The 12826-nt window shown below is 37.1% G+C and overlaps 1 protein-coding gene across 1 annotated transcript in view; it reads right to left on the minus strand.

Annotated features, from left to right (window-relative positions):
• Window positions 1–12826, minus strand: part of RPGR (retinitis pigmentosa GTPase regulator) — a 39657-nt gene that overhangs the window by 14028 nt on the left and 12803 nt on the right. The window contains 3 exon segments of the mRNA XM_064646866.1: window positions 4657–4815; window positions 10787–10936; window positions 12317–12475. Of these exon segments, the coding sequence (XP_064502936.1) occupies window positions 4657–4815; window positions 10787–10936; window positions 12317–12475 (468 nt within the window).

Here is a 12826-nt window from a genome sequence, read left to right on the forward strand (position 1 = left end):
AAAACAGAGCAGAGAGGTATGCTTATACCATAGAATCATGGAATCACAGAATGGCCTGGGTTGGAAGGGACCTTAAATATCACCTAGTTTTAACCCTCCCTGCCAGAGGCAGGGACACTTTCCACTAGACCAGGTTGTCCCAAGCCCCATCCAGCCTGGCCTTGAACACTTCCAGGGATGGGGCATCCACAATTTCTCTGGGCAACTTGTTCCAGTGCCTCACCACCCTTATAGTGAAGAATTTCTTCCTCATAACTAATATAAATGTACTCTCTTTCAGTTTGAAGCCATTCCTTCTTGTCCTGTTACTACATGCTCTTATAAATAGTCCCTCTCTATCTTTCCTGTGGGCTCCATTCAGGCACTGGAAGGCTGCAATTAGATCATCACAAAGCCTTCTCTTTTCCAGGCTGAACAACCCCAATTCTCTCAGCCTTGCCTCACAGGAGAGGTGATCCATCCCTCTGATCATCTTGATGGCCTCTCCACACAAATTAATTTCCAAACATTATTATTATTATCACTACTATAACTATTATGTCAATGGGCTATTCACTCTTACAGTAGCTTTATTTTTAAATACCTTATAATGAAAAACGTTACTGCAAAAAATCATCTATCAACACAATACTCAGTGTTACCAGAGCTAGTAATTAGATTTGGGGATTTCAGTATAAATAATATACACACTTAAGAATGATCTGAAAAATCTAGATAATCCTATGTGGTTTGAACAGTGGGTTCTGTCAGGAAAAGGTAGAGCTTTTTCATCCTTTTTATCCTCTTTCAAACGGGTGTCATGGCTTTCTTTCTAAAAGACCTTGAGACAGAAGATGAAAAATCCAACATTTTACATACTAATGCACTAATGTGCTGTATTGTTGTGTCAAACATTCTATTCTCAAAGGACTACTTCACTTTTTCCTTTGAAGAACTATCTTTGCTTTCCCTCCTTTCAGAGAATGAAAGGAGGTAATATATCCTTCTATAGACAAGATTATTCCCAGAGGATCTGCCGTCATCCGAAAAAAACTGGAAGATATTAAGGCCACTCCAAATCATCTGTTTCTTCTTCTCCAATGTCTAGGTTCACATTTATTATTATCTTGTTAAAACATTCTACTGAAAAAGTACACAAATTGTGATTGCTGCTCTCTCATATTTCTTTTGAGAGTGATGACAGCAACAGCTTTCGTTTTCAGTAGGAAGCAGCTGCAAGCATTGGGGTAGTGGGTGCATTTATTTCAGTCTCTGAGAGAACTCCTGTGGGATGAGGATATGATCTTCTTGGACTGGCTGACTGACTGCCATGAAATGCATAGGTTTGTGCTGCCTCAGGGAGAGAAAGCTTTTGTATGTTAGAATTTTTAACTGCAGTTCTGTTGTTTCTCTAGAACAACTGCAAATACTAAAGGCAGAAGGAACCCTAAGGCTTGTAAAGAAGATAGCTTTCAATGCCATATTCAATATTTCTAAAATTTATTTTTAAAAAGTTGGGGTTTTTTTCCAAATAATTGGTCTCAACAATTTAATTCTTGCTCTCTGGGAAAAATAATTGAGGTTCCTATTTTGGAATTTCAGAGGGAAAAGAAAAAGGAATTATTTTAATATGTACTTTCTACCACTTACTCTGATTCTTGTTGGAGAGATTCCAAACAGTAGATTCATTTAATAACCCAGATAACAGTGGTTCTTACCATACAAAATTGCCAATAGTATAGATAAGTCATAAAAAAGAAATCAAATGAAGTGCTTTGGAATAGACTAATTACACATGAGAGTCAGGAAGAAACTTGCCTTGTACTCTGTAAGATAACTGGATTATGATTTCTTCTAATTTGATAAACCCTAAGTAGAAATGATGGCAAGAAATGAGCCAAGACGTGCAACAGCATCTCCACATGACACTTCCTCCTATCCTTTTGCAATGTTAAATGAGATAGAGGAAGCTGGGGAATATTCAATAGTCAGACACTCACTTCTTATTTTTTTAGTGAAATGCCACATCCTTAAAAAATGGAAAGACCCTAAAAAGATGAGAACCACATCAGTATGTGTTATGTTGTATTCCTAAAACCAAGCAACACCTATTTTCATGGAAAATGCACATAAAGTTAAGAATTTCTTCAAAATTGTACTGATTTCTTAACTATGAAAATGAGCTTAAAACAGGTATAAGTGCTTCTGCTCCTCTTTAAAGATATATCATCAGAATTCTCAATTTGTAGTCACACCACTTTATCTCAAGATGTAATTCAGGAGTGATTTCAAGTTAAGTTTCTGGTGCTAAAACTATAATCTATGTATGTAACACTCAGTTTCAAAATTATTATTGTCCATAACTATCCTTTTTCACATTTTTTTCCCAAATTTTGCTTTGAGACAGAAAAAATTCTGTATGTTAACACTGCTGATGAAGTATTTTTCACTCGAGACAGTATTTCCACTATCCTCTACTCTTTCACTCAGTGTCCTGGGCAGAAGCTCACAGCTGTAACCTATTTAATAACAGCTGAATCACATTAAAAAACCAACTATCTGACTTTTGACTCTTATCACAACTACTATTAATCTTTAGGAAATGTATTTTATTGGAGGTTACAGTTTTCCTCTTTTGGTGACTCAACTAGATCTTCTGGCACTCAACCCTTTGACCATCAACTGACAGCTAAGCCAGCACTGAATTTCTTATTTGCCTTCTACAACAAAATCTATTTCCATAAGCAACTAAATCTTACATACTAAAACACTGGCTTACATTATTATGTATTAATATGAAAATACCTTACTGTGGTATGTTCTTCTACTGCTTTTCATTTTTTGGCATTTATATTTTGCCTCTTTGTTCTAGCTCTTGTACAGATTTCACTGTAATGATGATGGCATCCAGGTCTTCATCTTTCTACTAAATTTCTGTAATTTGTTATGATGAATTTTTATCACATGAAATATCATTAGAATGAAATATCTATTGTTTGAACTCAGATTAATGGTTAAAAAACAATCAATAATGATAATCAAATTCTTTCTGCAGAACTTCACTTTATAACACATAAAATAGTGCTATGATTTACACATTTGTTGGCCTCCAATTTATGGTAATTCTTTTGCTAATAATGATAATCTGATTTTATGTAAAGAAATTTATTTTATGACACAGAATACTGCCAGAGTAAGACTGCATGTTGGTGGGAGATGAGAGACAAAGTCATTGAAATGTAGACATATATTTGCGTTATTTCCTGGATTGGCTACTGCTATTTCCTCTTCATTGTTTTCCCAAAGGAATTTTATCCTACCCAGAATCTTCAGCTTGAATCATTACACACAGCCTTTCCCAGCATTTCACTTCCACCCTTACTCTCTCCAATGGCTTACAGTACAATACCACATTATATTACTTGCAATCTCCCTCAGTTAGATTTTCAGTTTATATTTTAGAAATTTTAGTTACATAATCTTAAAGGTGTGTCACAACATTGACAAGAGAATATGTAGACTTTTCAGAATACAGATTTAGGGACTGATAACCATACATCCAACTTGTTTTTATAGCTTTTGTATTTTGGTAGGAGAACAATTACAGGCTATACAGCCTTACAGATATTATATTCATTACAAGCCAAAGCTGATATTTTTCAAACCTTCTGTGGGCAAAGTAAAACTTACCTTTCCTGCTTCTCTTCTGCTACAGTTCAGGAGAGAACTTGTGGAAATAAAGAGCCAGCAATGCTTTGCACATATCTCTTGGAAAAGCTGAGTCACTGCTGGCAGACAACTATTTAACAGTTCAGTAACATACACCATCTTCCAAGTACTATATATGTGGCCCTGTGAACTATTATGTAACAGTTGTATTTGCTGATTTTCATAACTTATACGATATGTCAAATGTCTGTATCTATACTAGTTTTATATGTGTGCTAAAGATTCTTCTGAAAGGCACAGGAAAAATCCATATCACAACAAGAGATACTTAATTCACTTAGGCATCCAGTACTTAGTGAAGCTACTTGAAAAGTGACTTCCTAAATACTTTACTAAATTTCAAGGTAATTTCAATTTACTACAGAATGGAACCTTTCCTCCAAAATTTCCCCCCTCACTGCAATACCACTTTCAAGTTCCTTAGAGGAAAAAAACATTAATAATCTCTGTTGCACTAGGAGGTGCCGGCTTATTACAATTCCAGTAAGAAAGGCTCTCAGATTAGGTAGAGTTCACTTAAAATGCTATTTATTGGAGCTAAGACTATTAAAAAAAAAAAAATCAAACAAAAAACCAAAAAAACCCAACAAGATAGTATCAATAACCTTCTATCCCTTCAGATGCTGGGAATCCCAAGTTGTGTGGAATTGAACAGGTTTAGTGTGCTGTGCAAATCTCATCCCTGGAAAGTTACTCCTTTTGGTCATTTGAGCTCTTATAGGATTTTCTTATAAGTAAAACAACTCTATACATAATTTATGCTGTCGTAAAAAGGACATTTACATGGCAACTTGCTTGATAAAGGCAAGGTCACACAAGTGGTGTCACCAGTGGTATCAACCAGGATCCCATTTACATCTAATTTCAGTGGGAAGCAAATTCTTTAAAGTAAATCAAATTTAACACTAAGTTATAGGGCTGGAAAAAAAAGCCAGTTAAATTACATACCTGTCAGCACCACTGTGTGCTCTCCACCACAAGCAACCTTATTAACTTTTTCCATAATTCCCAGTACAGGCTGTGGGACTCTATTGTTCTTCAGCTGTTCAGGCAATAATCCCAGTTTACCATTTGCAGGTTCTCCAAAAGTATAGAGCTCACCATCTCCTGTGAAAATATGGAACATGGTATGGTTTCCAGCATACACTCAGAAGCAAGGATGAGTTGTCAAGACTGCTGCAGACACAAATCACTGTCAGAAAAGTCATTACAGGATAGTTGAAAATACTTGTATAATGCCCAAACAGATAGGCAAAGCACTCTGCTTTGATGGGACATGAAGGTGCTAGGTTTTAGCTCCCTCCAAGATCAGAATCACAATAGTGAGCGTGCAAGAAATGTAGCCAAGAGAAAACCAAAACCATATACATCCTGCTTCTGAGAGGTTACAATTCCCTCTGTAACCAGTATTTATGTCAACTGAAGTTGCTTTTAAGAATCTGAATTACAACAGAAAATAATTTTGAATGGAAACAAAAAACAATTTTGCATGGAATTTTGATGGAAAATCCATGCTTTCTTCTTGTAAGATATAAAGAAATCACAGTAAATGACACAAAACTGTGTGTGGTTTGGACAGGAAGAAAAGAACTGTATATCCAACCACAGAAATACAGCAGTGGTTCCATAGCAATAACTCCACCAGAATTAAGTTTAAATAACTTGTTTCTAATCTAGACATATGGAATGATGGTGTTTGTCTTCCCAAGTCACTGTTACTTGTGATGGAGCCCTGCTGTCCTGGGGATGGCTGAACACCTGCCTGCCATGGGAAGAAGTGAATGAACTCCCTGTTTTGCTTTGCTGGCACACACTGCTATTGTTTTACCTGTTAAACTGTCTTTATCTCAACCCACAAGTGTTTTTTTCACTTTAACTCTTCTGATTCTCTGCCTGATCCTGCTGGTGGGGGGCAGTGAGTGAGAGAATGTGTGGTGCCTAGTTGCTGGAGTTAAACTAGGACAGTGTTTTATATGGTTTCTATATTTTCCAAGATCACTTCTGCCTCTCACAACAGAAAGGATTCTTCAAGTACCGTGGTTCTGGGCCACTAAGGCTGGCAACTGGACTTGCTACCTTTACAGAATGTTCTAACTGCATAGGAAGGCACTCAGGGAATGAGATTAATGTGATCTTAATGTCAAGTTTTCTACAAGGTTTGATGGGACTCATGCTATTGAATAGCCACCCAAAATCTATTCACAGAGATCCATTCTCTTCAGCAAGGCAATGAAACAGGATAGCAGCTGTATTTCCTAACTCTCATGATCAGAGGTGTAACTTCATCCTCCCAGTAGTCCTTATTTTTTTCTATCATTCTGACATTTTCTTTCCTGCACACACAAACTAGCCCAATAATATTCTAACACTTGGGTTACCTGCATGTGTCTGTGGAGAAGTACCTTTCACAGAATCACAGAACCATAGAATGGGTAAGGTTGGGAGGCACCACAGTGGGTCATCTGCTCCAACCTCCCTGCTCAAGCAGGGTCATCCCAGAACACATGGCACAGGATTGTGTCCAGATGGCTCTGAAATATCTCCAGTGAGGGAGACTCCACACCCTCTCTGGGCAACCTGTTCCAGTACTCGGTCACTGCACAACAAAGTTCTTCCTCATGTTCAGGTGGAACTTCCTGGGCATCAGTTTCTGCCTGTTACCTCTTGTCCTGTTGCTGGGCACCACAGAGCAGAGCCTGGTCCATGCTCTGACACCTCCCTCTAGCTATTTATAGACATTGATGAGGTCCCCTCTCAGTTGTCTCTTCTTGAGGCTTTCTTACATTCTTCTACAGTTTTTCTCTAGGAGTTGTTTTGCAGTCATTTCAATCTGTCTGTGTTTTTTAAGAATCGGAATGAACTGCGTTTAAGCTTTTCTGTTCAGTTTGATTTCCTGTTTTAATTCTGATCTTTTTTCTTATATCTATGTGCAGAAATACTCTGAACAAGCTGACACTTTGCAGTTATTTGCAGCAGCATCAATTTTCTGTTCTAAAACAGCAGCCCAATTAAAAAGAGAAAAAATCAACTGCAATGTGTGGTTTTCTGTAACCAAAGCATACTGCTGACAAAGAGATTTTATTAGGGATTCTAAGTGGAAACAATGGAAAAAACCCAACAACAAAAAGAACCTGTATTTTTTGGAAGGCGAATATTGTTTTAATACTCTTAGATCAGCCTTATATTTTTAGAAATGAGTTGATAAACCCCCAAAAGCGCTTGGGAGATAACTACTTATGCAGTTCTCTTTGAAGAGACCAGCAGTTCTTTTTAAACACTGCTGCACTGAAAAAATTAATCCAATCACAATCTAATTAATAGGATTAGAGATTCAAATGGCCAAGCTTCCATTGACTTCCCAAACTAATCAAGTTTACTACATTTTTTCAACTTAATAATCCAGCTAACAAAGATAAAACCATTTACTAAAGCAATTTTTGAATACATTACGCATCCCTTTAAGGCAAATAGTGGTCTAAAAGCCATGAAGAATAGCAATCAAGCATAAAAAGAATCCAGTCAAACCCAGACAAATTTTGAGTGCAGCATGTGTGTAGTAAACCTGCATGCTAAGGACATGATGTACTGTGTGCAGTACACCTGCATTTTAAGGACATTATGTTCACAACAGAACCTGGTTATTTGATTTTCTTCTCTCACATGAGTCACATTCTCAGGTGTTGAACTTTCCATTATGTGGCACATTTTCTGTATCACTAAACTTTAGGTCCCAGGAGCATGTCAAGGAAATGGGCAAGCAAATGGAAAATGTCTCCCAAAGGCAAATGTGCATCCTGCAGATGAGAGCAGATAGGAGACCTGGCTGGTGGCAAATGAGAACAGTGGACAAAAGAGTTGGATCACTCTATGATTCCTTGAATAAATGAGGAAGAAAAAGAAAAGAACTATTTTTTTCAAAACCAAACTGGTTAAAACCATCTCAGACACTGAAATTCAGAGTACAGAAGTGTTTGTGGGATGAATGTTCTTTAAAACCAGTCCTTAGAAATAATGACAAAATATATTAAGAAAGGAATTCATGGCAACTGCAAAGGTCTCTATGAAAAGACATATTTTCAAAGAGAATTTATCTTGACCTTGATTACAGTAAGAATTCAGGCAGGGGAAACACTAGAAGATATAAGAATATATTCAGCTCCTTTCTGGCTCCACAAATCTAATTCTGCTGTAGACACCAGAGCAGTGGTTTAGATACATTGGCTTTTCCTGCTCTCCATCTCCTCCAGTGGACAAATGAGCTCCACGTGCTCACCAAGCTTAATGCTTCCTGAAAAACTGTCCCCTCCTGAGTGAGTATGGTCAAAGGCACGTCAAGTAAGGATCTGTGTAAGGGCTCAAAATCGTTGCTACCCTCTTCCCGCTCTTTGTTTCTATGTTGCTTTGTTTGAGACATATCTCAAATGCTGGGACCCAGCATCCTAAGTCTGCAAAGAGAAAGGAAACATACTGTGAAAAAGTCCTGAAGAGGGCTGGAAGCACTAAAAACTTGTTTTCAGTGGAACTCTCTAAAGAGAGAGGGAACTCTAAAGAAGAGGGAAAGAAAGCGAACAATCGTCTTTCAAACATGAACTCTTTCATAATTTGCATATGGAAATGAGTATAAAATTCTAAATTTCAGAAGTGCTTTTTTATTAAAAATACTCAGAATATATTCTGTTCTTCTATTCTACAACTACTTTGGCACCAGTGGGGTCCACATGTACATGGTAGAATCCAGGTGGCTGACATATTCAGGAGCAGAATTACTGTCTGAAAAGAAGGCCTTCTAGGAAGCAGAAGTGAGAAAGGTGATAAGCCTTCTTGGAACTACTAGATAAGTGAGATTGCACTGCGCTTTATGGCAGTTAAGTACTCTAAAGACAAAAGCCTACTAAAAAATCTTTTTAAAAACACCTATTTCAAAGAAATAACAATTTTAGTTTATTAAAAAAAAAAAATCTGGAATCTGTACTTTACCATTTTTTTTTTCACTCAATAGTCTTTTATTAATGAACATCCTGCCCTGGAGAGGGCACTCTGTGTCCACACTATGTATTCCAGTATCCTCATAACCACTTTTTAGTTTTAACTCAGATACACTTGTGATCCTAACAGTTATTACTTAGCTAGTGTACACCTTATGTCTAACATAAACATATTAAGAAAGGGAACCATGTGGTGCCATGCTCATCAGTTCAGCCTGACAGCATGTATTAGGTCTTACATCCTGCAACTATGTTATGTTATTAAACATAGTATATTATTTGATGTTTAAAAGTCAAACCATAGTAATTGTATGGTATCGAGTAACTGAGAAGGAACACACTGTGTGACTATGGTACACTCAGATTAAATGCACAAAGTTTGTTCAACTCTGGATACACACTGACACTACTGCAACAGAAGATCAAACCGGCAAAAGTACTTGGATGTCCAATACTAAATTTTTATGGTAGCTGAAGTATCAGTCAAATAAAACTGTCTGCAAGGGCCTAAAGGAAAGTAATAAAAAAAATTTATACTTTCACCACAAAAAGGTCATGTGTGTGTCAGTAGTTTCAGTGAGATAGTAGTTTCAGTGAGAAGCCCAAATCATGCAGGATTTGCAGATATTAAGGATCAAAATTAAGATTTTCTATCTCATATTCAGGCCTGTTTAAGTAGTAACAGGTTCAACAACTCCTCATTTTCACAGGTGATAATCAGTTCATCTTCCTATTAATATTTTGAGAGGCTCAATTTTTCTTAACCAGCTGAAACCCTAAGCCTTTTTTCTTATCCTCTTTCATTAAAAAGTTTCCACTTCCTTAGAGCACTTGGCAGCACACACTGTTCTCACTTTACTCTTAGATGCTTGTCCTCAACCCTGCTACTAAAGAGAGCTTTTGTGACATCCCACTGCAGTTTCAGAGCTTCAGTTCTTGGCTCTAAGGCAGAGATACACACCTTGTTACCACATCCTTCAAGTAAGCATCTTTTTTTCCCCATGTATTCTGAGTTTCAGAAGCTGTAGATTTCCTAATAGGTGCTGAGCTCCTCATCAGTCCTAGGCACTTAATTCATTTACTGTAATAAAGGATCTGTAATAAAAGTTGCACACTACCAGCATAACACCTAATTAATATTTGTCCACCATAGCAAGCTCTCATTCTGTTAACAGCATGTTCTCAGAGAGCAATATTATATTGTATGTGGAAAAGTAACATTTATCAAGTAACCTGAGAAAGGTATCTGATGGAATAGCTCCTGGGTACCCATTAAAAGCTTTACAATCAAAACTATTGATCCTTTGAAATCTTTAATTACTCTGAGGAGACCAAACTGTAAAGTTTAATAATGTAAATCTATATGGCTGAGAGGACTTCATGGCTGCTCATACATAACAGCATCAATACTGGCTGCTAAATTCACCCATGCTGGCATTATTTAAAAAAGAGTGAAATCTTCACTCTGGAAACAAACAGAGAGCTGGGAGAAGAGAATTGGAAAGCAAAAGAGAGGTAGGTTGGTTTGGAGATCAGACAACAGCTCACTGTAGCATGTGCTTCTCCTCATACCATATATTGCCTGTTTAACTGACTCCAAAACTCAAAATTTAAGACATAACATCAAACTTTGACAACAACCTTGCACTGCTAGCACATGAGATTAATTTTTCCTCATAACATAGTAACTCTGTTCAATATTTATATTTCTAAAGAAGAGGGAGACTATTATTTGATCATCACAAAGAAATTAATAATCTCAAGAAAAGTTAGATATTTGAAACAATAGTATTAACCCACAATATATGTCACAACCTTCATGAAAATAAAGTGTGATAAGATACTCATTCTTTCTAATGTAGATACTCATTCTTTCTAATGTAGATACTTATTCTTTCTAATGTACATTTGCACAACAATGCAGAAAATTAACTGCAAGTTTTTCCCCCAATGTGATATAAAACTACATCAGTGACTTTCTGTCACACGGCAGTTTTTAACAACTAATTTTAAAAGTAACAAATGACTTTACACAGGCAACAATTTGAAAACGACTGTCCTGTCTCCACTAACCTCTTTTCCCATTCCCTTACCTGTTATCAAGGCAGAGTGATAATATCCACAGGATACAGAGGAAACAGGTTTTCCAACATCCACTCGACAAGGGACACTGACACAGGATTCATTGGCCAAGCCAATCTGACCTTCTGAATTATCACCCCACACAAAAAGCTGCCCATCCTCTAAAACGAAGACACAGATAGTTAACAGATTTAAAACAAAAACTAATAAAAAGTTAATCTACCTTCTGAAGAGTGTTTCAGAAAAAACTGTGCATGATACTACCAAATGTCATGATCCCAGGGACATTATGTTTAGCACAGTGCAACAAAGTCTGAAGTAAGAAAGCATCCCTTAAGCCTTTCAAAAGTGACAGAGAACACTTATTCATCATCTGATGTTAGACCATAAACAACAACAGCAAAAGTACTATGTAAAAACATTCCTTCAGAAAGAGGAAGATTGAGTGTGTAATACAATTCAGTTGCCAGAAGTCAGTATGAAAATATCACAGTGAATGTAAAGCATCTTCTAATTTCTAGGTGCAAGTCACCCCTTTCTTATTCTTCCCACTTACTCATGCCTTATCTTTCAGTTCCCTTCACACCTGATTATATTGTACAGCTTAATTTTGCTTTCCTTGAACTATCACAATACCTGCTGCAGGTTAACTAAAACCAGCCTCTGTTGACACAAAGATCAATGGCAGCAGTAAAAAAAAAAAAAAAAAAAAAACCACACACCAAAAAAAGGTAGTAAACAACATGAAAACTCTCTTCTAGAAGACAAACGGTCTTGTCTCTGCATATTTCTTACTGTGTTAGGAAGGAAGATCATTTAAAGTTGTCTTAAAAATCTCAGGAGAATGTTAGCAATTGCCATAAAAAAGCAAGAACCAAACAAGCAGCCCAGCATTCTGAAATTACAGCCTCAAGAGGTTATCCTAAACATGTACAGAAACAGCTGCTTTACACCAAAACTTTGAGAAACTGCATTATGGGGTGATATAGGACCACCATCCAATGGCTGAAAGTATTATAACTATCTGGACTTCAACATAATGGTATAATTTTGCCACCTGAGAAATAGGTGATGGGTTTGGACTCTCTCAGAATTTTTAAGGAACGACACAGCTTTGTAGCCTGCACCAGTAGACCAAAATAGTTGCTGTAAGAATTGGAATTAGAGATGCTTAGTTTTTGCAAGATTCATGTTTTGTAGCTGGCTTCCCTGGAAATAAACTGAAGACTTTTTCCATTTTGAGGGTCTTCATACTGTTTCTCCTTTGTAAGGATTTCTAGTCCAGGTCAAGCTCCCACTGCAGGCCATGGCTCATGGAAAAGGTCTACTTTCACAAAAATTGTAGGAAGTTAGTAAGACTGCCACCCCTTACCAGACTGTTAAAATAGGCAATTGGTTATCAAGAAATGACTATGGTTACCAGTGAAAGAAGATAGGGAGGATAGAAAATACATCCACATATGGAGACAGAATGCTGGAGTGTTTCCCTGGAACTCCAGGCTGGACACATGTAAGCAGATTTTATTGGCAGTTGCTCTTACCAGTTACTGCTGCTGAGGTGTATGATCCAGCTGCTAGCTGCTTGATCTTGTGCTGGCTGGTGAAAAAACTTACTAAATGAAATGTGGTCCTTTCTTCTGTGTCACCTAATCCCAGCTGACCTTCACTGTTACCTCCAGCAGCATACACATTTCCTTTTTCTGCATACAGAAAAGCACATGTAACATGCAGAATGAAGAAACTGGAGCAAGTAATCTAATTTTCAATGGAAAAACATCACAGAAGTGTTGGGTCTACTGTCCTGAATTACTCCTGAGTTGACATTAGCAGTTTCTTTTGTAGCTAACAAGGAGGCCTTCCTGCACACACTTGGATCAGAACTTCCTAAAAGCCTTACATGTAGTTAGACTGTCTGCATTCCTTAATATTCTGAAGACTAACCAAATAAATAAATATAATTTGAAGTTTCTGCAAGAGTTCTGAGGAAATTACTACCAGTAACCCTGGCAGCCAGAAGCAGCTTATTCCACAAATAATGTATATTTTAAGAT

Source organism: Pseudopipra pipra, chromosome 2, assembly GCF_036250125.1.
Source record: "Pseudopipra pipra isolate bDixPip1 chromosome 2, bDixPip1.hap1, whole genome shotgun sequence".
In the NCBI taxonomy this organism is placed as follows: Eukaryota; Metazoa; Chordata; class Aves; order Passeriformes; family Pipridae; genus Pseudopipra; species Pseudopipra pipra.